General features: G+C 47.8%; 1 protein-coding gene across 1 annotated transcript; it reads left to right on the forward strand.

The window, feature by feature from the left end:
- Nucleotides 1–23057, forward strand: Actr5 (actin related protein 5). Its single transcript, XM_004666686.2, has 9 exons — nt 1–375; nt 1222–1451; nt 2884–3053; nt 7952–8169; nt 8751–8933; nt 15090–15206; nt 15852–15991; nt 17775–17907; nt 22039–23057. The coding sequence occupies exons 1-9, from the start codon at nt 1–3 to the stop codon at nt 22294–22296; spliced, it is 1824 nt and encodes a 607-aa protein (XP_004666743.2). The 3' UTR covers nt 22297–23057.
- Nucleotides 23058–24497: the final 1440 nt, after the last annotated feature.

Raw genomic sequence — 24497 nt, forward strand, 5'->3', positions numbered from 1 at the left:
ATGGAGGCTAACGTGTTCAGGTTCCGCGATGCCCCTGCCGCCCCGGACCCCGTGCTGGAGACCGGGCCGGTGGTCTTTGGCTCGCAGCCGGTGCCGCTGGTGCTGGACAATGGGTCGTTCCAGGCCCGCGCCGGCTGGGCGTGTCCCGGGCCGGACCCTGGCCCCGAGCCGCGCCTGCAGTTCCGTGCGGTGTGTGCCCGCGGCCGGGGCGGGGCCCGGGGCGCCGCGGGTCCGCAGGTGGGCAACGCGCTGGGCAGCCTGGAGCCGCTGCGCTGGATGCTGCGCTCGCCCTTCGACCGCAACGTGCCGGTCAACCTGGAGCTGCAGGAGCTGCTGCTGGACTACAGCTTCCAGCACCTCGGGGTGTCCTCGCAGGTGACGGCCCACTCGGCTGGGATCTGCTCGTTTCGCCCGAAGTGTTTTTAGCCAGGACGTGGGGTTACAGCAGTGACCAGACAACGCTGTTTTTTTGTTTTTTAATCCCAAAAGTATCGGTAGTGGCTTTGTGTGGACTCATGGGAACCAGTAGGAAGGGTTCTGCAGCATTCCCCTCGACGGAGGCTAGTGTCTTAGCGGATGTGACATTCTGTAGGTTGCAGATAGAGACAACATAATTTGCAGGTTTGGTTGGAGGTTGGCTTAACCAACTATTTCCGTATTCTCAAAAATAATTTTTTTTTAAGCCGAGCGTGGTGGTGCACGCCTTTAATCCCAGCACTTGGGAGAGAGGTAGGAGGATCGCCATGACTTCAAGGCCACCCTGAGACTACATAGTGAGTTCTAGGTCAGCCTGTGCTACAGTAAGACCCTACCTTGAGAAAACCACACACACACAATTTTTTTTTTCTGGTTAGATAACATTTTTTTTTAAATTATGCTCAGTGAATACAGTCAATTTGGTACCAGTGTTAAAGTTTTTTGTGTCATTATTTGGGGAAGACGGGGATAGAGTGGGCACGTCAGGGTGTCTAGCCACTGCAGACTCTAGACTCCTTGTGTTACCTTGTGCATCTGGCTTCACGTGTGCAGAGGGGAATCGAACTCAGGTCCTTAGGCTTTGCAGTCAACTGCCTTAACCACTGAGTACATCTCTCCAGCCTGAGATGTTTTACAGTTGCTTCTTATTGGAATTGTAATTGGAGATCAAAGGCAAATAAGAATCAGATTTTAAAAAGAATGTTTTATTAATACTCTTTTTTTTGTCCTTTTCTTTAAAAGTAGGGCTGTGTTGATCATCCCATAGTTTTGACAGAAGCTGTGTGCAACCCACTCTATTCTCGCCAAATGATGTCCGAGCTCCTTTTCGAATGCTATCGGATCCCAAAGGTGGCCTATGGGATAGACAGCCTCTTCAGCTTCTACCACAACATGCCAAAGAACTCACTGTCCAGCGGCCTCATCATTTCGTCTGGATACCAGTGTACACATATCTTACCCATCTTAGAAGGAAGGTGAGTTGTACACATTATTTTTATGTTATGTCGAAGATTTATCCTTTTCCCAGAACACCTAGGATCACCAGATGGTTCTGTGCTGGCATCTCCTGGTGAGGCGTGGTACAGCAGCAGCTTTTCCATAAGCAGCCAGTTCTGGTCCTTTGCCACTCATGTTTGTTCACATTAAGAAAGTTTAATAAGCCGGGCGTGGTGGCGCACGCCTTTAATCCCAGCACTTGGGAGGCAGAGGTAGGAGGATCGGCGAGAGTTCGAGGCCACCCTGAGACTACATAGTGAATTCCAAGTCAGCCTGAACCCGAGTGAGACCCTACCTCGAAAAACCAAAAAAAAAAAAAAAGAAAGTTTAATACATGATCTCACAGTGCCTGATACTACCTACACAGGACCATCATAATAGGAGGAAAAGATAAGACAGAACAAAAGCAACTGACTGAGAGGGGGAGGGGATATGATGGAGAGTGGAGTTTCAAAGGGGAAAGTTGGGGGAGGGAGGGAATTGCCATGGTATATTGTTTACAATCATGGAAGTTGTCAATAATAAGAATAAAAACCAAAGAAATGCCCAGAAGGAGGGTAGGACTCCTTACAATGTACTCTTCCAGACACAGAATGGTCTAATCCATGAGTTCGCAGTGCCTGGCTCTACTCACACAAGACCATCATAATTGGAGGAAAAGATGATGATACAAATAAAACAGAGACTGATGGAGAGGGTTTTGAGGAAGAGTGGAGTTGTGAATGAAGGGGAAAGTGGGGGGAGGGGATTATCATAGTTTGTTGTCTATAATTATGGAAATTATCAATAATAAAAAATTTTAGGGCTGGAGAGATGGGTTAGTGGTTAAGTGCTTGCTTGTGAAGCCTAAGGACCCCAGTTTGAGGCTCCATTCCCCAGGATCCATGTTAGCCAGATGCACAAGGGGTCGTACATGTCTGGAGTTCCTTTGCAGTGGCTGGAGGCCCTGGTGTGCCCATTCTCTCTCTCTCTCTGACTGGCTTTCACTCTGTGCTGTCACTCTCAAATAAATAAAAAATGAACAAAAATTTTAAGTAAAAATTTTAAAACTTTTTTTAAAAAGGAAGTTAATCTGCTTTTCTTCCTTGCTTCACGTGAGAGGAACCTCTGGCCTCAGGAGGTGACACTGAACCAGTGTGCATATGGTTACTTCATCTATTTACATCAGTAGAAGGGAATTGCATAGGGAGATATACTGCTGTTGTGAGCTTGTTTCAGTACGGATTCTAGCCAGGCGTGGTGGCACATGCCCCAATTGCTATCTGCTGGGGAACAAGCATTGAGAAAACATGAGTTTATAAGAAACATCCAATGCAAACCACCACAGCTGTCTCACTTTCCCCCAAGATGTTCTGTCTATAGTTTGTCCTTTGTGTTGTTCAAAATGATGTTTCTATGACTTGGTTGTAGACTGGATGCCAGAAACTGCAAGCGCATCAACCTCGGAGGAAGCCAGGCGGCCGGCTACCTGCAGCGGCTGCTGCAGCTAAAGTACCCGGGACACCTGGCAGCCGTCACACTCAGCCGCACGGAGGAGATCCTGCGGGAGCACAGCTACATCGCCGAGGACTACAGCGCAGGTGATGCGCGGGACGGTGTGACACATGTGGCCTTGCTGACCTTTGGGCTGTTCTTGACATTGATACCTGTGCATGACCTTTTGCTTGCTCAGTTTTAGACTTGGTTTTAGCACCTCCCCCACTTCCTTCTGGTATTCACTTTCTGATGTTTCTCAGTAAACTGCTAACTTACTTAAGTGGGTTCCCTTCCTAATTGGGTAGCTTCTATGATGGGTCTCCAGTATAACTTTAAATTTGTTGCAGAAGCCAACTTAATTTTTTTCTTTCTTTCTCAAAGTAGGGTCTCACTTTAGGCAAGGCTGACCTGGAATTCACTCTAGCCTAGGCTGACCTTGAACTCATGGTGATCCTCCTTCAGCTTCCAGAGTACTGGGGTTATAGGTGTGAACCATCACTCCTGGCTCAGTTTAAGAGGGAGCAGAACATGCTAGATTAAAAAGTTTAGGCTGGGTATGGTGGCACGCCTTTAATCCCAGCACTGGGGAGGCAGAGGTAGGAGGATTGCTGTAAAGTTTGAGGCCAACCTGTTCCTACAGAGTAAGACTCTACTCCCAAAATACAAAAACCAACCAACCAAACAACAACAACAAAAACAGTTAAAATAATTTTTTTTTAAAAGTTTAAGCTTAGAAACAGCTACAATTGCTTGATCTTACATCCTTAGAATGGTGTCTCCTCCAGAAGCATTAGATACTACTGCTATCAGTATTACTGTTTTGAGAGCCTGGATCTCATTTTGTAGCACAAGGTGGCCTCTAGCTCTGTGTGTACCCTCCAACCCTGGAACCTCCTGCCTTAGCCTCCTCATATCTTGAGCTTCTGATTGTATTTTACATTGGCAGTACTTTGTTTTGTTTGTTTTTATTGTTTTTCTTTTTTTTATTTTTTATTTTTATTTTTATTGTTTTTCAAGGTAGGGTCTTACTCTAGCCCAGGCTGACCTGGAATTCACTATGTAGTCTCAGGCTGGCCTCGAACTCAAGGTAATCCTCCTACCTCTGCCTCCCCAATGCTGGGATTAAAGGCGTGCACCACCACGCCCAGCCCCATTGGCAGTACTTTGAATTGCTGTTGTCTTAAGGCATAAATGTAACGAAATAATGTATTCCCAACATAGGTAAATAATTCAGGTGTAAAACCCAAGAACTATGGACACTACCGCTATAAATACCGCTTTTTTCCCATGGTGTAGGGTGAGTTTTCTTGACTAAAAGTACTACTTTAGCCGGGTGTGGTGGTGCACGCCCTTAATCCCAGCACTTGGGAGACAGAAGTAGGAGGATTGCTGTGAGTTCAAGGCCAGCCTGAGACTACATAGTGAATTCCAGGTCAGTCTGGACTAGAGTGAGACATTACCTGGAAAAAAAAAATATTACCTAATTGATATTTATTTACTTATTTTTAATTAATTATTTGTGAGAGAGTGAAGGGGGAGAGAGAGTGGCAGAGAGAGAGAGAGAGTGAGAGAAAGTGGGGGGCGTGCACCAGGGCCTCTAGCCACTGCAAACGAACGCCAGATGCGTGTGCCATCTTATGCATCTGGTTTATGTGGGTACTGGGGAATCAAACCTGGGTCCTTAGGCTTCAAAGGCGAGTGCTTAACTGCTAAGCCATCTCTCCAGCCCTTGATTTTTATTTTATTTCTTTAAAAATTTTTTTAAATTCATTTTTACTTATTTATTTGAGAGTGACAGAGAGAAAGAGGCAGAGAGCGAGAGAGAGACAGAGAATGGGCATGCCGGAGTCTCCAGCCACTGCAATTGAACTCCAGACGCGTGCGCTCCCTTGTGCATCTGGCTAACGTGGGTTCTGGGGAATCAAGCCTCGGACTGGGGTCCTTAGGCTTCACAGGCAAGCGCTTAACCGCTAAGCCATCTCTCCAGCCCTTGATTTTTATTTTTGCAACAGAAAGGTTTACTTAGTGCACTGCAGGGGCAGAGGGTGGGCAGTGATAAGAATACTGCCTGTAGCCAAGAGTGTTAACTTAAAAACAAATACTTAATTACTGTGTAAGCTATATGACCTTTTCCTCTGCTTTTTTTTTTCCTTTTTTTAAAAAAAAATTTAATTTTTATTAACATTTTCCATGATTTTTTTTTCCTTTTTTTCTTTTTCTGATTCTTGTTTTGGAGTATTTGGGCCCAGGCTATCTCCAAACTCGTTTTTTAAAAATATTTTATTTATTATTTATTTGATAGAGAGAATCGGTACACAAGGGCCTCTAGCCAGTGCAAACTCCAGATGCATGTGCCACTTTGTGCATCTGGCTTACATGAGTACTAAGGAATTGAACCCAGGTCCTTGGGCTTTGCAAGTAAGCACCTTAACTGCTGAGTCATCTCTCCAGCTCCATAATTATTATTTTTCTGGTTTTTCAAGGTTGGGTCTCACTAGCCTAGGCTGACCAGGAATACACCATGTAGTCTCAGAGTGGCCTCGAACTCACAGTGATCCTCCTACCTCTGCCTCCCGAGTGCTGGGATTAAAGGTGTGCACCACCACACCTGGCAGATTTTTATTTTTTGTTGTTAAACATTTCTTTTGCATGTGTATGTGTTTATGTATGGTGGTTCTGTGTGTGTCTGTGGGAATTCACTAGGTAATCTCAGGGCGGCCTCAAACTCACGGCAATCCTCCTACCTCTACCTCTGCCTCTGCCTCCCGAGTACTGCAACTAAAGGCATGGGCTACCACGCCTGGCTCAGCCTTTTGTTTTTTAAGCAGGGTCTCATTTTGGCCCAGGCTGACCTGGTACTCACTCTGTAGCCCAGGCTGGCTTGAGGCAATCCCAAGTGCTGGCATTAAAAGTATATGTCACCATGCTGGCCTTGAACTCATGGCGATCCTCCTACCTCTGCCTCCCAAGTGCCGGGATTAAAGGCTTGTGCTACCATGCCTGGCTTTTTTTTTTTTTTTTTTAAGTCCCGTATGTCAATTATTTAATTCATCTGTTAAGACCATTTGCAATAAGTTTAGTCATGTTTGAATTTAGAGTCACCTTTTTTCCTCTTCGGCCTTGTAGGTTACTTGAACTTTTCTTTTTATGTTCCATTTAAATCTCTCTTGCCATGTCTCCTTTTTTAGGTGGTTACTTTGGAGATAACAGCAAATATAACTTCATACAATCTACTTAGAATCAATATATACCACTTCAAGGGGAATGTAGAAATGTTGGTGCTAGACTGTATTCTTTCCTTTTGGCTTGTTGTACATCAACATACGTTGAAACCCCATCAGACTGAAGGGTTTTTATTTTTATGTTATTTATTTATTTTATTATTATATATGTATATTTGTTTTGTTTTTTCAAGGTACAGTCTCACTAGCTCAGGCTGACCTGGAATTCACTATGCAGTCTCAGGGTGGTCTCAAACTCACTGCGATCCTCCTACCTCTGCCTCCTGAGTGCTGGGATTAAAGGTGTGCGCCACCATGCCCAGCAGATTTTTACTTTTTGTTGTTAAACATTTCTTTTGCATGTGTATGTGTTTATGTGTGGTGGTTCTGTGTATGTCTGGGAACGTGTGTGTATGTGGAGGCCAGAGGTAGACACTGGATGCTCTCCTCGACCACTTAACTTTTATTCTTTGAGATAGTCTCTTGCTGACCCTGGAGCTTAACACTTTGGCTAGACTAGCTAGCCAGTGAGCCCTGTGGACCTTGTTGTCTGTACCTCCCCAGCACTGTGGTTACATGCCATGGGTTCTGGAGATCTGAACTCAGGTCCTTAGGCTTACCATCTCCCTAGTCCCTTTCATATACTTTTATTTTTGTATGGTATTGGCGCACCAGAGCCTCCAGCCACTATAATTGAACTCTAGACATGTATGCCATCTTGTGTTCATGTGCAACCTTGCGTGCTTGCATCACCTTGTGCATCTGGCTTACGTGGGACCTGAAGAATAGAACATGGCTCCTTAGGCTTCACAGGCAAGTGCCTTAACCACTAAGCCATCTCTCCAGCCCACTTTCATATATTTTTATATATATGACACCCATGAGACTATTAGCCTTCTACGATTTATTGGACTTATTATTTCTATTGCTTTTCCTTCATTCTGGAGTTTCAGACTTCCTTCTTAATGAATTCTATCTGAAGAATATCGTTTGGCAGTTCTTTTATAATAGGTCTGCAGTGTTATGCCCAGATTTCATGAAGTGGGTCCTTAGGCTTCATAGTTAAGTGCCTTAACTGCTAAGCCCTCTCTCCAGCTGCCCCCCCTTTTTGAGGCAGGTTCTCATTCTAGTCCAGGCTGACCTGGAATTCACTACGTAGTCTTAAGGTGACCTCAAACGCATGGGGGTCCTCCTATCTCTGCCTTCCGAGTGCTGGGATTAAATGTATGTGTCACCACACATGGCTTTGAAGTTAATTTATTAAAAAAAAAATATATATATATATATATATATATATATATATATATATATTTTCCACATATAGTGTATATATGTGTGTGTATATATATATATGTGTGTGTGTGTGTGTGTGTATATATATATATTTTTTATTTATTTATTTGAGAGAGAGAGAGATAAAGAAATAGGCAGGTAGAGAGAGAGAATGGGCGTGCCAGGGCCTCCAGCCACTGCAAACAAACTCCAGATGCATGTGCCTCCTTGTGCATCTGGCTTTCATGGGCATTGAGGAATTGAACATGAGTCCTTTGACTTTGCAGGCACGTGCCTTAACTGCTAAGCCATCTCTCCAGCCCTTGAAAATTATATGTATATTATTGACAACTTTTATACTTACATACAACAAACCATGGTATTTCCCTCCCCTCCCCTCCCCTCCTTTCCCCTCTATGACTCTGCTCTCCGTCATACTTGGTTTTGACTTTCTGACGTTTGTGTTAGTAGCACTTTAATTTCTGTCCTTCCCAAATGCTCCCTGGCAGAATTGCAGAAGTGGCGGTGTCCTGACTACTATGAGAACAGCGTCCACAAGATGCAGCTCCCGTTCTCCAGCAGGCTCTTGGGCAGCACCCTGACGGCCGAGGGGAAGCAGGGCCGGCGGCAGCAGCAGCTCCGGCGGCTGCAGGAGCTCAATGCCCGGCGGCGGGAGGAGAAGCTGCAGCTGGATCAGGAGCGGCTGGACCGACTGCTCTGCGTGCAGGTGACGCCTGAGGCGGGACCCGTCCCTGCGAGTTCTTTTCCCCACTCCATCCGTTCTCAGCCATAAAGCGCATTGACTGTTTAGGTCACCGTTTGGGTGGCAGAGTCCAGGTGGTCATCAGAGTCGTTGAGATTGGCAGTAGAGTGGAAGAGCAGGTTTTCTGAAGAACTGTGCCCTCATTCTAGCTTCAGTGATTTAGTTTTGTCATGTAATTTCCTCTTTTTTGTTTCTAACTTCTCCACATAAGTGCACAAACAGTAGGTGCACGTCTCTGCGTTTTCACAGGGGTGCACATGCTTGTGTCTGCTGTCAGATCAGGAAGTAGTGACATTTCTGACATCTGTCACCAGAGATTAGTTTTGCCAAGTTGGATGGTGCTGAAATAAGGAGGCCATGCTCACTGGCCCAGATAGCTGGAGAGGGACGCAGGTGTGGTGGGCTGAAGGGGTAACTGCATGGAGGCAGGCTGGAGAACCCCGGGAGCCCCTCTTGTTGCTCTTCATTTGGCTCCTTAGCGACTTGTCCTGTGAGTTTGCCACTGCTCCGCTTGTGTCTCAGAGCCGTGGCTGCTGTGGTTTCAGGAGCTCCTAGAGGACGGCCACATGGATCAGTTTCACAAAGCGCTGATGGAGCTGAACATGGACTCCCCAGAAGAGCTGCAGTCCTACATACAGAAGCTCAGCTCAGCAGTGGAGCAAGCTAAGCAGAAAATCCTGCAGGCTGAGGCCAGCCTTGAGGTGGACGTGGTGGACAGCAAGCCAGAGGTGACCTGAGGCCTTGGGAGGGAGACTCCTTCAGGTCATTTAAGGGGGTCAGTTCTGAGGGGGGAAGTGTCTCACGAAGGCTGACATCAAAGGGGTTGTGACCAGGTGTAAGAAGAGAGCACCTTGATTGGTGACATCAGTAGGAATGTGGGTGGCAGTAGCGATGGCACGGAACCTGGACCAGCAGGATCTCACCATTGGGAGGGGACATGTGGTGTGGAATAGGAAGGTTATTTGCTCACCAGTCGTAGAGTCTGCTGTTCTCATTGTTACATGACAGCCGCCTGCTTTAAGCTTTCTGCTCCTGTTTTGAGTGCATTGAACTTGATCCTTCACTTTGTCTTCTGCCGTGGTGTTCCCTGGGGATGGGTGCCCACTTCATACATGCTTTATAGACTAGTAGAGCTGTTCAGTAAAATGTTGATGGGTTGACTTGAGATTTGCTTCTAACTAGGTCTAAAGACTGATTCGGAGTAAGTGCTTGGATTCCTTTCCTCTCTGGTTTCTGCCAGTGGACTCTTCACGTGGCAGAATTGAGCTGAGGCTGTGGGGCTCTAGGCCCTGACACCATTGGCCTGCCTGGCCATTTGGCCTAGGAGCCATTGGCTGGATCTCCTGTCTCTAGAACTTTAATAGAGTGTTACTAAGTGTAACTGACTTGATCTTCCCATAGGTTCCAGACCAGAGGAGTGTATACTCTGCCTTATGGCACTTCTGTAGTCACACACTCTCCCACTGATCTGTGCCCCATTTTGTGACACTTCTGAGGCAGGATTAACCATGTCAGTTGGTAGCTCTTTTTTTTTTTTTTTTTTTTTTTTGAGGTAGGGTCTTGCTTCAGCTGAGGCTGACCTGGAATTCACTATGTAGTCTTAGGGTGGCCTTGAACAACTTCCTACCTCTTCCTCCCAAGTGCTGGGATTAAAGGTGTGTGCCACCATGCCCAGCCTTTTTTTTTTTTAAATGAGAGTGATAGTTGGCACGTCAGGGCCTCCAGACACTGCAGTCGAACTCCAGATGTGCGTACAACCTTGTGCATGTGGCTTATGCAGAACATGAGACAAGCACCTTAACCACTAAGCCAGCTCTCCAGCCCAGCTTTTTGTTTTTATATCTATTTTGTTACTTCATTCATTCATTTATTTTGTTTGTTTTCTGACAGGCCTGATGGCACATGCCTTTTATCCCAGCACTCAGGAGCTTAAGACTACATAGTAAATTCCAGGTCAGCCTAGGCTGGACAAGAAAGACCCTACGTTGTAAAACCAAAAAAAAAATTTTTGTGTGTGTGTTTTGTTTTTGGTTGGTTTTTTGAGGCAGAGTCTCATTCACCATCTCAGGCTGACCTGGAACTTACGTGGTTCCCAGGCTGGCTTCCAGCATAATAATCCTCTTCCTTCAGCCTTTTGGATTCTGGGATGAAAGACATGAGCGACATGCCCTGCTTTTTACTTATTTGCACATATGTGGGGATCTGGTGTGTGGGCCAGGGTCTCTTGCCACTGCAAAGGAAAGCCAGATGCTTGTGCTAGCTTTTTAATATGACTCTGCATGGGCACTGGAGAGTTGAACCCCAGATGACAGGTTTTGTAAGCAGCCACTTTAACCAGTGAGCCATCTCCTCAGCTCCATCCTTTTTTTTTTTTTTTTTTTTTTTTAAGGCAAAGTCTCACTGTGTAGCCCAGCTGGCTCCTCCCTCTCCCTCCTGAGTGCTGAGATAGTAGGTGTGTCCTATCATCCATAGGTGTTTATTTTATTTTATTATTTTTGTTTTTTCGAGGTAGGGTCTTGCTGTATCCCAAGCTGACCTGGAATTCACTGTGTAGTCTCAGGCTGGCATTGAACTCTCAACAATCCTCCTACCTCTGCCTCCCAAGTGCTGGGATTAAAGGTGTGTGCCACCACGCCTGGCATTTTGTTTTTAATTTGATTTATTTATTTTGGCTTTTGAGGTAGTGTTTCACTAGCTCAGATTGACCTGGAATTTGCTGTGTAGTCTCAGGGTGGCTTCAAACTCATGGCAATCCTCCTAACTCTGCCTCCCAAGTGTTGGGATTAAAGGCATATGCCACCAGGCCCAGCTATTTTTTTTAAATTTTAAAATAATTTTTTGGGCTGGAGAGATGGCTTACTGGTTAAAGTGCTTGCTTGTGAAGTCTAAGAATTCATGTTTGGCTCTTCAGATCCCATGTACGCCAGATGCATGAGGTCACACAAGTGTGCAAGGTCACACGTGTACATAGCTGGTGCACACGTCTGGAGTTCGATTGCAGTGGCTGGAGGCCCTGGCGTGCCAATTCTCTCTCTCTCTCTCTCATAAAAAGGTACAAAAAAGATTTTTTTTTTTTTTTTGGCCAGGCGTTGTTGTGCATGCCTTTAATGCAAGCATGCGGGAGGCAGGGGTGGGAGGATCGCTGTGAGTTTGAGGCCACCCTGAGACTACATAGTGAATTCCAGGTCAGTCTGGGCTAGAGCAGCACCCTACCTCAAAAAAAGAAAAAGTTGTTTTTCTGTCTCCCTCCCTTTTTGAGATAGGCTTTTATACATCCCAGGCTGGCTTTGAACTCTGTATAGCTTAGGTTATAGGCGGTGCCCCACCATTCTTGGTTTATGCAAACCTAGAGCTTTGTTCATGCTAGGCAAGTGCTTACCAATTGAACTACTTCCCAGCCCTTAAGACCACTTCCTTTAAACTCTAGGTAGGGTCTTCTAGTTCAGGCTGACCTGGAATTCACTGTGTAGTTACAGGGTGTCCTTGAACTCACAGCAGTCTTCCTCCTACCTCTGTCTCCTGAGTGCTGGGATTAAAAGGGTGCACCACCACACCAGGCTAAACTCTTTAGTACTAGTCTTTAGAATAATCCATGCCATGCTGTTTGATGCTGGGGGTGGGTGGTGTCCATCAGTGATGTCTGAGCTATGTTGGACTCAGCATGAAGCTCGTTTTGATAGCACAGGCTCCCAGCTGCAGCTTCTCTATGGTTTCTGCTCTCAGCCACCATTCTTTGTCTCTGTTGACTGGCTCCAGTCCAGGGCCTTTGAACCTCTTCCCCATGTAACCCCTCTTAGCCTGAGCAGTTTTACTCAACCCAGGCATATATAGCAGTCCTCCTACTTCAGCCTCCTAAATGCTGGGATTAAAGTTGTGTGTCACCATGCCTGGAGAATAGAACGAGTCCCTTGGCTTCGCAGGCAAGGCAAGTGCCTTAACCGCTAAGCCGTCTCTTCAGCCTATTTCTTTTATGCTCTGGTCAGTAAGTTACAGCCTCATTCAGGGGAGAAGTCTGACCATGAAACTGGCTAGCCAGTTCTACCTTTCCAAAAGTAATTTTTAGTACTTCTCAACAATATAATTCAGTTAAAATGAGTAGATAATGTGTAAGCCTAAGTTTGTATTGAAACCCACCTTAAGGAATTGGAATGGTGAATTGGGTTAAATCACCTGGGATTTTTAAACTGCTTTTTTTATTGTTGTTATTGTAGCAGCATGTTTCACTTACTTGTTGTGTGTGGGCTTAAGGGTGCAAAGCAGCTGCCAGTCAGTTGGACTCCTGGGTTTGATGGGCAGGAATTCAGACGGCACAACCACTCCTTGCACCTGTGCGGGCGTCATGTGGAGGGTTTTCACTTACCCTTCCCAGACTCCCAAGGCCCAGCTCAGCAAGCACAGACCCGAGTCTGGCATGTCCTTTCCGTGTGCTTTGGGCTTTAGGCAGCCGCTCAGCAGCTGATTTCCAAGAGGGAGCATCCTGACAGCGGCCAGAGTGTTCAGCTTCAGCGGGAGAAGGCGGGAGGAGTGTGTGATCCTCCCAGGTTACTTGACATCTTCCAGTGGTCTCCTGTGGGAGTCCTCAGGGCTGGAAACTCAAGGGGAGGGGAGTCCACGTTACAGGATGTGGGGGAGCACAGCTGTAGGTAGGAATCCCAGGTTCTGCCGTGCCTTTGCCACGCTGTTGAGGAGGGCACAAGTTTTGCCTGTTAACTTTCAGTTCACAGACACATTTTTGTGTGACCAATCCAGGAAGGGATCAAGTGGATGCTTGATTAAAAGGCTAGAGGAAGCAGTATCCAGTGCTCACCTGACCCTGCCTCAGGCCATGTCCTAAGGAGAGACTGCAGACACAGAGGTGGCTCAGAGGCACCTTTCCCGGCGGTGCCGCTCGGGTGCCTGCGTCTGCCGTGCACGCCGGAGCTGACCGCACACACATGCCACACGCCTGTGCTTCCCAGTCTTCTCACGTGAGAGGAAACTTGGGTGAGCCCTTTATGATCTTCTGCTAAGGAGCCTTCCTCCTCTGAGGTCATTTCTGAGGAGAGGAGTTAGTGCCCAGCCAGCAGAGACTGGGCTTTCAGCTTATTCTGATCACAGCACCATGGCTTGCCAGAGAAGCCTGCCATTTGTGCAGCCAGGCTCTCTCAGCTCTGGGACCCCACCCCAACCTTGAGTAGACAGATATTTTCTGCTCCTAAAGCCCCTCTTGCTCACATCGTGGTTGTGCGATCCCAGCTTGAGGCAGAGAAAACCCTTGGTGCCGCAGCTTTGTCCCTGACAAGTGGCCATCACTTCCAGTGTGCCGCCGCTCAGCCCGAGGCGCAGCAGTGATGTCTGCAGGGCAGACCTGAAGCCGGGTCAGCTTTGGTCAAGATGGCCAGCCTCATTCCTCTCTAAATTGCCCCTGTACAGCAGCCTTTCCATCCTGCCCTCCAGTCTCAGATGAAGATTCTCTCTAGGGTTTGCCCTCGTGCCTGCAGAGTACTCATTCAATGTGATAGAACCTTGCAGACTGGACAGAGTTTATAGCACACTGTTAACGCATTCTCTTCGCCCATTGGTACCAAATGGTTTTGTGGTGGGTGACTTGGTGGGGGTGAGGGGGACTGCTTACTTAGGAGTAAGTATGAATGCCAGTCTTGATCTATACTCTAGGTAAGTAGAGAAGTATATTTAAATTCTCTGAATTTCATTGGTAATTCATGTGGTTATAGAATCCAAGCATAGGGAGGAACTTGGGACATATGCTGAGGGTGAGAATCTTCTGTCAGGCACATTTGGCTGTTGTCACTTAGTGTACCTGAACTCTGCTGAGACACCACCCTCTACGACAGTCTGGGCCACAACTGTTGTCATTGTTAGAGCATCCTTCCCTGGGATGTAGCAACTTGTTTCTTTCTGTCACTTCTCCCCTTTGAGTGTAGAAGGTAGGGCTCATCTGTCTTTCACATAGCAGTTGACTGAAGACATCTCTAGTTCCACCCTCCTTAGGGAATAGGCCCCATCCAAGATCATTGAAGAGGAGACTGATTCCGTGGATAAGAGTCTCTGGCACCTGGGACCTTTAGTCACATGACCAGCAAAGATGAGACCTGCTGTTAAGACACTCCTTGTTAGGCCCACATGTATTTACCTTCAGTCTTCCTGTTAGCGTAGCTCTGTGTAGGATACCCATGATCACACCCAGTGCTCTAGAGTAGTGTGCGTGGTGGTATCAGTATGAGCAGCCGGTCTCTCAGGCCCTGGCCTGGAACTGGCATTTGGCAAAGGCTTCTGCAGGAATTGGTAAGGCTTGTCTAAGAGGAAAGGTACGTGATAAGAGCAGAGTCCATTTTAGTATTTTAGTCAGTCTTTTTTTTATTATTTATTTTTTATTTGAGACGGGGGGGGGTAGAAAATGGGTACACCGGGACCTCTAGCCACTGCAAACGAACTCCAGACACATGTGCCACCTTGTGCATCTGGCTTATGTGGGACCTGGAGAATTGAACCTGGGTCCTTAGGCTTTGCAGGCAAGTGCCTTAACCACTAAGCCATCTCTCCAGCCCTAGTCTTTTTTTTTTTTTTTAACTTGATGGGGGGCAGATAGAGAGAATGGGCCTCCAGCCATTGCAAACAAACTCTAGACACTTGTGCTACCTTGTGGGTACTGGGGATTAGAACCTGGATCCTAAGGATTTGCAGGTAAGTACCTTAACTGCTGAGCCATCTCAAGCCCAGCATGTTTATTCTTAATTGCTTCAAAGAATGGTCTTAGTTTTCATATAAGCTTCTGGAGCATTGGGCAAAACCCGATTCATTTTTAGGACAGTGAAGTGGAATGGAACTAAGGCATGCTGGAGCTATAAGGTCGGTGATGTTTATCCGTTTGGGTCTGTTCTTAGACACCTGACCTGGAGCAGCTGGAGCCATCGCTGGAGGAGGTGGAGAGCATGAATGATTTTGAGCCCCTGTTCTCGGAGGAAGCACCGGAAGTAGAGAAGCCTGTCACCACCGTCCAGGTTTGACTCTTGCGGCTAAGACCACACATCTCTTGGAAGCTGTTGGCATAATCATTTAGTCCAATTTGTGTTTTATGCTAGTGAGAGGTTTTCCTGATGGTTGGTTGAGGTACCAGTGCCACCATCTGAATGTGAGAAACTGTCCTTGGCAGAAACTTTCCGTTAAGTGATGGGGTTCTTCGACTTACAGACTGGCTTTTAGTGGTTTCCTTTACATTTAATCAGTGTCATTGTACTTAATCCTCACTGGACTAAGTCTCTTGTCATTACAGTGGCAGCCACATAAATTGACCTGTGCCCGAGGCCTTGGTGGGGAGGGGAGTACCTAGGGACGTTCTTGCTACATGTAAAGACCAGGGGCTAAGCCAGGGTGGGTAGACATAGGGTCTTCCCCGTTAGCATTTTTACTGCCAATCTCCAGTCTCATCCTGCAGCTTGAGACCATAGCACAGTGAGTGTGTGGGGATTTGTCATTCTGAGGTTGGATGGAGGTAGATAATGGAGTCATCAAGTGAAGCGTTGGGGAGGGGATTCTGGCCTGAACAGAGAAGCTTGCTGGATAAGGATAGGCAGTTTAAGGAAATGGGCAAGGGGCGCAATTGTCATTATGGTCTAAAATTGTCTCTTAAACTTTGGGTTTTAAAGCCCGTGTTTAACTTGGCAGCGTATCATCAGCTGTTTGTTGGGACAGAGAGAATTCGAGCACCAGAGATTATTTTCCAGCCGTCTCTCATAGGAGAAGAGCAGGCAGGGCTTGCCGAGACGCTTCAGTACGTGCTGGACAGGTGAGATGGTGATGCTTCCTTTCCCTGTCCTCTCCTGAGCCGTTTTGAAAGGCTTGCTGCGTGGGCCCTAGAAGGTCTGGTCTGCTCAGCTCGTCCTTCATTAGCTGCTCTCTTCCCTGTCCCCAGGCCTGCACACAAACGGGGCTCTGTCATTGTTTCCAAACATGCATTAGAGAGTGTTAAGAACTTTGAGCAGCATGGGGTAACATAGATGCTGGCTTTCATGGGAAACTTCATTACCTAAAACTAGTTCTGTCTGTCTGTCTGTCTGGACAAAGTCTTGCTGTGTAGCCCAGGCTGGCCTTCAGCTCAAGGCAGTTTTTCTGCCTCAGCCTTGCTACCAGCTGGAATCATAGGTTTGCAGCACCATGCCTAGAAAGACTGGTGATTTGAAGTCACCCCAACTATTTCAGTGCTGTGGAAGACTTTCCCCCCTTCTCAGAGACACCTGTTTATACGGCCGTACATTCTGTAAGCGTGCACAGTTCCTATTCCCACCCGCATAGACATTTCCCACACTGAATGTTCATAGCTGAAGTTAGACACATGGAGACATGGTTTGTAGTGCTGTGGCTGCCTCTGGTTAGAATAGGATGGAGCAATGCACTTAGCAAGAAAAAAAAAATCTCTTTTAATCTAATATTTTGGGTAACCTTGAACTTTGTCTTAATAGTGAGTGAAAAATAAATGTATAAAATAAAAGCATGTCATGTTAAAAATCCATGTGCAGATTCAATGTTGGGCATGCATCTAGAGTTCATTTACAGAAGCAAGAGGTTCTGGTGTGCCCACTCTCTCTGTCTTTCTGAAACAAATGAAAATACTAAAACAAAAAAAGCCAGGTGCACGGTGGCATGCGTCTGTAGTCCCAGGTGCTTGAGATGTTGATGTGGGAGGGTCACTGGTGCCATGGGTTCAAGACCAACCTGCACAACATTGCACGATTCCCATCTCAAAAATTACTTTTTGTGGTTTTGGGACTCAGACCCAGGGCCTTACACGTGCTAGGTAAGTCCTCTGCCACTGAGCTGTATCTCCAGCTGAGACTCCATCTCCAAACAAAATAAAGCAGATTTAAAAAAAGGGGGCACTGATGGGGAGGTAAGCCCTCAGCCTGAAGGAGAGGCAGAACTTTGGGGATGATGGACATGTCTTGATTGTGGTGATGATTACTGAGCCATATAAATCTGTCAGCTTTTGTCAAAATGTAGATAAATTCATCTTTGATGAAGTTGATTTTTTGAAAACGTGTTAACAAAAGCAGAAAAAGCCAGGCATGGTGGTACATGCCTTTAATCCTAGCGCTCAGGAGGCAGAGGAAGGAGGATCACCGTGAGTTCAGAGCCACCCTGAGACTCCCACCAAGCCCAGCTCAAGCTGAGGTTTTGACTAGATAAGTGGAAAAACTGGAATAGGTATAGAGACATATATAAGAAATGATAATTTAGACTTTCTGTATCCTTTAACTTTTCATGTAGATATTTAAAAGTTAGATTGAGGCTGGAGAGATGGCTTAGAGGTTAAGGCACTTGCCTGCAAAGCCAGATGATCCAGGTTTGATTCCCCTGGGCCCATGCAAGCCAGATGCACAAGGTAGCACATGAATCTGGAGTTTGTTTGCAGCTGCCAGAGGCCCTGGTGTGCCCATTCTCTTTCTCTGTTTCTTTCCCAAATAAATAAGTGAAAAAATTTAAAAGTTAGATTGTTTTGTGCTAACAGCTAGCATTTCCATGTCTATAAGGTGTATTTGAATATTCAAGTTGGACATGCATTTCTCCTCCAGGTACCCAAAGGATGTTCAGGAGACATTGGTCCAGAATGTTTTCCTCACTGGTGGGAATGTGATGTACCCAGGGATGAAAGCCAGGGTTGAGAAGGAGCTGCTGGAGATGAGGCCCTTTCAGTCTTCCTTCCAGGTAACCGCTGCTTGTCTCGCCCGCTGCTGAGGGAGGCAGTGCTCTCTGAGCGTAGGAGGGAAGCCGCTGCGGTGGTTCACGCCGCCGACCCCGGCACTCAGGGCTGAGGTAGGAGGTCGCTCTGAGTTCAGGGTCAGCTTGGGCCACAGAATAAAGGCCCTGATGGCCCAACAGAAAAAGTGCAGTGGTGAATGACAATAATTGTATTTCTGTCATCTGGAGTCCCCCACTGTTGGCAGCCTGTGGCTTCTGGTTGAGCCTGTGTCATTTCTGAAGCAGGACGGGAGTCATGTTGGCTTCTGCTTCTTCCTGCGAGCTGGGAAAGGGACGCTGAGCGTGCGAGAGCCCTGAGCCCAGGGAGGCTCTGCTGCAGGTGGCCCAGCCTCTCTCCACTTTGCTCTCCCGAGAGCGCGGACTGCCTTTGGCTTGTTTGGCGTACTTCTTTTCTCCAGGTGCTTTTCTAGGAGAAGAGGGCGGCCTGCCTTGTTAACCTGTCCCTGCACAGCTGTCAGCTGCGGGCCATGGGGACTGAGAAGGAGCCTGAGAGTGATTGAGTTATACTTTAGCATGACAACTTGACATACTCAGAAGAAACAGTGGTAGTGGGAGATCTCTTAGGTGGCAGCTTATCTTTTGATGTGCAGCCTTCATTCCTTCCTTTCACCAAGCCTTGTAGGGGCCCCTGTGATCTGACTGAACAGGGCTGTCTTTTCACCCCCTGCCACCCTCTACTTCAGCCACAGTGAGCTGCTGTGCTGCAGATGTGCTGTGTGCTTTCCTGCCTGAGCTGTTTGCACATGCTGTATGCCTTTCTGTGGAATAGTCTTCCTAGCTCATTCCAGCTTTCTCAGCAGTTGGTGTAGCTGTCACTCCCTCCAGGAAGCCTTCCCTGTCGGAACTCCTTACCTTGATGTGGCAGTGCTGGGGAGCAATATAGGAAATATGAAGGCCGTGGTCAAGGGAGAGGAAAGGGTGTTGTCTTCCTTCCTTCCTTCCTTCCTCCCTCCTCTCTCCCTTCCTTCCCTCCTTCCCTCTTCCCCCTCCCTCCTTTCCTTCTCTCTCTTTATTTTTAAAGCAGCACTGGGAATGGATCCCAGGACCTTAGATTGCTTTACCTCTGGGCTGCGTCTTAGTTGCTCTGAGAGTGATTAAGGGAGAAAAGTGGGCAGATTCAGGGAGAGAAGGAGTGGGACCTGAGATAGTCCCAAGTGAATGTGAAGCCTATTTAGCAACCAGGACATTCCTGCTAGGTATGGTGTCTCCCATAATTTTACCACCTGAGAGGCTGGGGCAGGAGGACTGAGAGTTGAGACCTACATAGTGAGTTTGAGACCATCCAAACCTTGTCTCAGAAAAAAAGAAATGATGTTCACTAGACTAGGAATGAGGCCTGAAGGGAAGGAACATGAGAGGTGGGCTGAGCTTCCAGTGGGACAAACAGGAAGAGATGACCTGGTGAACACTCGGGGAAAGAGGTGGGAAGTGGACTCACATCCTCTCACTGGAACTGGAGGGAACTCTTGAAGAAAGTAGGTGAAGCCAAGAATTAAGTCCTAAATAACAGCCTTTAAAGGGACATGAAGACCAGGGGTACCATAATGGAGTTCAGGAAAGAGTCAGCTGGAGATGAGGTTCAGCATTGCTGAAGCTGAGGGGGATGGCTTTTTTTAAAAGTGAGTTCTGAAGCTGGGTATGGTGGTGCGCTCCTTTAATCCTGGCACTCAGGAGGCAGAGGTAGGAGGATCACTGAATTCGAGGTTACCCTGAGACTACATACTGAATTCCAGGTCAGCCTGGGCTAGAATGAGACCCTACCTTGAAAAACCAAAAAAAAAAGGTCTGTTTCTCTGAGTAGTGTTGTTTATATTTTCAGGACATACTTTTAAAAAAATTATTTATTTATTTGAGAGAGAAAGAGGCAAAGGGAGAGCGCAGCAGAGAGTGGGTACACCAGGGCCTCTAGCCACTGCAAACGAATTCAGACACATGCTCCATCTTGTCAGTCTGGCTTATGTGGGTTCTTGAGAATCAAACCTGGGTCCTTTGGCTTTACAGGCAAGTGCTTTAACTGCTAAGCCATCTCTCCAGCCCGATTTTTTTTTTTTTTTTTTTTTTTAGTTTTTCAAGGTGTGTGTGGGGGGGTCTTACTCTAGCCCAGGCTGACCTGGAATTCACTTTGTAGTCTCAGGGTGGCAATCCTGGTACCTTTTCCTCCCAAGTGCTGGGATTTAAGGTGTGCCACCAAACCCAGCCTTTTTGTTTTCAGGATATATTTTTATTTATTGATTTTTAAATTTTATTTATTTATTTATTTATTTATTTATTTGAGAGCGACAGACACAGAAAGAAAGATAGAGGGAGAGAGAGAGAATGGGTGCACCAGGGCTTCCAGCCTCTGCAAACGAACTCCAGATGCGTGCGCCCCCTTGTGCATCTGGCTAACGTGGGACCTGGGGAACCGAGCCTCGAACCGGGGTCCTTAGGCTTCACAGGCAAGCACTTAATCGCTATGCCATCTCTCCAGCCCTATTTTTTTATTTTTGAGAGAGAGAGAAAATGGGCGCACCAGGACCTTCAGCCTGCTACAAATGAACTCCAGATACATGCGTCCCCTTGTGGTGCATGTGCAACATTGCACACTTGTGTCTCTGTGTCTGGCTACATGGGACATGGAGATTTGAACATGAGTTCTTAGGTTTCACAGGCAAGTGCCTTAACTGCTAAGCCATCTCTCCAGCCCAGGACATGTTGTTTGCTTTGTTAAGGTTTTGGGGTCGGGTCTCACGCTAGTCCAGGCTATCTTGGAATTCACTATGTCATCTCAGGTTGGCCTTGAACTCACAGTGATCCTCCAACCCCTGCCTCCCAGGTGCTGGGATTAAAGGCATGCACCACCATGCCCAGCATGACATGTTCTTATAATGTGTATGATTTTAACAAAAAAGAGGTTGTTGATTTTTAGGCCATATAGTTTGAGCTTTCAGATAGTCATGGAAGTTTATCAGTTAGTGTTTTTTCAAAGCATTCTTACGATGGCTGTGTAATGTTTTATTTGTTTTGTTCAAGGTAGGGTCTCTAGCCCTGTTTGACCTAGAGCTCACTCTGTAGCCCCAGGCTAACCTTGCACTCACTGCCGTCCTCCTGCTACACTTAAGAGCACTGGATTAAAGGTGTGCGTTCACATGCCTGGCAGTAGTCTGTTACTGACCATACATGTTCCTGCTTTTTCCTAGTAACAATGATCATGTATTGATTACTTTGTACCAGGCAGAGTATCAGGCACCTGATCTCATCCTAAGCCAGAGTGGGGTTATTGTTACCCAGTAGGAAAAAGACCTCTTTGCACAGTCCCTTGTCATGGGCATTTTCTTTCCTGGCTTTATTGTTTCTTTTTCTTTTTTTGTGGGGGTGGAGGTTTGAGGTAGGGTCTCACTGTACCCCAGGCTGACCTGAAATTCCCTGTGTATTCTCAGGGTGGCCTCACACTCACGGCAGTCCTCCTACCCCTGCCTCCTGAGTGCTGGGATGAAAGGCGTGCGCTACCACGCCCGGATTTTCCCTGGCTTTATGAAAAAGGGTCAAGCTCTAGCCTAGGCTGACCCAGAACTCACCTCCTCTTGCCTCAGCCTTTCGAGTGTGCCACCATGCCGTGCTCCAGGCTTGCACTTCTGTTGTCCTTGTTCTCCAGCTGTGCCTGTCAGTTCTGCTCTGTGTGGCCTGCTGTTTACTTCCGGCAGTTCTGAAATCATTTGAACTTGGAACTCCTATTGTTGGTGGAAGTCGAGAAGGCAGTGAGAATGAAGGCCAACGACTCCAGAGCACAGGAGGCCTGATAGGAGCCTGGCATTAGTGTGGCTGACTGGTCGGGTCAGGCTAGTTGAGGGACCCTTACAAGCTGCAGCTTCTCAGCTTTGCTCTGTGTAAGAGCAACAGGAGCTTGGCTTTAGTGGCCTCTCACAGTACCCTGATCACTTCACTTGCTATCATTTCTCCCAGGGGCCTCTCACCGTGGCCAGAGCTACTTGTGTGAGGCTCCACATAGCCCCTTCCTGACAGCTTGTGGTTGACAGTGTCATGGGAGCTAGCAAACTGCTCTTTGACACACTAGTGAGCATCTTCTTCTGGTTCCAGGTTCAGCTTGCCTCGAACCCTGTGCTGGACGCCTGGTACGGTGCCCGGGACTGGGCCTTGGACCACCTAGAAGACAGTGGAGCCTGGGTCACCAGGAAGGACTACGAGGAAAAAGGAGGCGAGTACCTCAAGGAGCACTGTGCCTCCAACATCTATGTCCCCATTCGCCTACCCAAGCAGGCCTCGCGTGCCTCTGAGGCCCAGGCACCCAGCAGAGGCTTGGGAGCCAGTGGAAGTGGCACCGGCGAGCAGACCTAGTAGAGCGATGACCCGGCGTGGGACAAGCTGCCCAAGTCCACCAGCCACGTTTGGCTGCAGACTGGAATTCCCCTGGGAAGAACAGGTGACGGGGTGGCGGAGTTCCTCCTTGGCTACATTCATCTGGGGGCTGCTGCATGAGGGCCCGAGCAGCCTTTGGCATTTGGGGAGCTGTGATAAGATGTGGCAGCCATGTCCTGAGTAGTGAAGGACGACAGGTGGACACATGGCCCAGACATTCCTCTTTGCACTTGTTGTTTGGTTTAAAAACCTTCCCATTTACATTTGTCAATGTAAATATTATGCATTTATTGTGAAGTTATGTGAAGGCCCTTCATGGAGGTCAGGCGTGTGTGTATGAAGGCACTTGTTCAGGTTGTAAAATCAGTCACCACAACCTTAGTGGTGGAACTACTCCCCTCCCCACTCCCCTTACAAGCAAGAAGACAAGGCCCGGAGGTCCTCACCGGGAGCAGTCGTTCTGCTGGCCAGGGACCTGCTTGGTTCCCTGTTCTGAATGGACAGCCCTTCCTGGGGCTCATGGCCCAACCCGAGTAGCTGCTTTCTTTTCTGGAAACTCCCACTCTATGCAGCCTTTCTAGAAAAAGAAGAAGGCGGCTCGCCCTCTGACTGTTGGTTCCATGTGCTGTGCTGTTGATGTTCTGCACGGCCTCCCCTGGGTGGGTGGACACCCTCCCTCTCCTTTCTGCTGTCGGAGACAGGATCTTGTTAAACAGCCCATACTGGCCTTAAACTCTTAATCTTCCTGCCTCAGTCTCCTTAATAAGGGTGCATCATTATGCTTTACCGACTTCTTACAGATTCTTGTCAAGAATTTTAACTCTCAAACACACCTAAGAACTGGGCCCAGAAGGCCCCTGAGCTGCTAATAGCACAGAATCCATACCTTTAGATCCCACAGAGCCTCCAGCCCACCCCTGTGATGCGGCCCCTTCAGAACCCGTGCGCTTGCCCCAGGGTAACAGCCTTCATCTCCAGCTCTCAAGGGCTGGGACACTTCAGTAGAAGTGGGGATGGTGGAGGAGATAGAAGACACCTGCTGACCCATGAGCTCCCAAGGCGTTGGCCCCTGAGTCAGCCATTGACCATCCACGGCCAAGCCAAGGACTGAGGGGTGGCAAGAAACTCGAGCTTAGAGAGGTAGTTGTAAGGAAGTCGAGACCAGTCTCCACAGAGAGACGTCTTCACAGCGCCGTGCAGGCTGAGGGGCTGCACTAACCACTAGCAGTCTGGGGTCTGCCACAGTGGTGGAAGTCGGGGCCTGATGGCAAAAGAGCTCAGGCAGGTGAGCATGGCACCTCCTCGCCAAGCAGACAGCAGTCGGGGCTGTAGGTGGAGGGCTGGAGGTCAGGAGCTAAGCCGTGAGCTCATTTCCCTCCCTTGAGGTATGCTCACCCCTTCTGCAGAGTCCTGACCTTTTCCTGTGAGGCAGCAGTCTGCACCTTGGTTGTCCTAAGCAGCCCTTCCACAAACCACCAGCCAAGTCCTCGCTCAGTGCACCTTTGCCTCCAGGTCCCCTCTGATCTTTTACGCTGTGACATGCTCCCTGAGAACGGGAGTTGTTTCCTGCAGCTCTGAGGGTTCTGAGGACCTTGGCTGGTTTGGCCTTGGCCTCTGGCACTGACAGCTTGTGGTGGCAGCCCACCTCTGACCAGCTGGTCCAGTCCTGGTGGTGGGGAGGAGGTTACAGTACTGCTGAGCTACACCAGGACATGTGAGAGGCAACCAGTCACACCCAGTCAATCCCAGCATTGCTCAGTGCCTGCCCAGCCTTGCTTCATAGTAACAGGGTGAGCCAGTAGGTCCTCTGGTGCCATCTGGTGGCTGGTTGGAGGGCACCACAGTAACATGGCAAAATCTCTGAAGGGTCTTTTCTGCATTCAGGGCGGATTGTGGAAAGGGGACAGATTTTTTTTCAGGTCTATTTTTTTCCTCAATTTTATTAAACATTTTCCATGATTATAAAAAATATCCCATGTAATACCCTCCCCCCCCCTTTTCCCCCTTGAAATATCGTTCTCCATCACATCCATTCCCCATCTCAATAAGTCTCTATTTGGATGCCATGATCCTTTCCTCCTCTTATGATGGTCTTGTGTAGGTAGTGTCAGGCACTGTGAGGTCATGGATATTGAAGCCAATTTTTTGTCTGGAGGGAGCACGTTGTAAGGAGTCCAACC

Source organism: Jaculus jaculus, chromosome 8 (assembly GCF_020740685.1).
Source record: "Jaculus jaculus isolate mJacJac1 chromosome 8, mJacJac1.mat.Y.cur, whole genome shotgun sequence".
Lineage (NCBI taxonomy): Eukaryota > Metazoa > Chordata > Mammalia > Rodentia > Dipodidae > Jaculus > Jaculus jaculus.

What these genes read in the sequence shown, in the direction of transcription:
- Actr5 (XM_004666686.2), top strand. Translation starts at nt 1, where the DNA reads ATGGAGGCTAACGTGTTCAGGTTCCGCGATGCCCCTGCCGCCCCGGAC. An exon ending in ACCGACTGCTCTGCGTGCAG is followed by an intron (nt 8,170 to 8,750) that starts GTGACGCCTGAG and finishes CTGTGGTTTCAG; the next exon opens with GAGCTCCTAGAGGACGGCCA. An exon ending in CTTCAGTACGTGCTGGACAG is followed by an intron (nt 15,992 to 17,774) that starts GTGAGATGGTGA and finishes TTTCTCCTCCAG; the next exon opens with GTACCCAAAGGATGTTCAGG.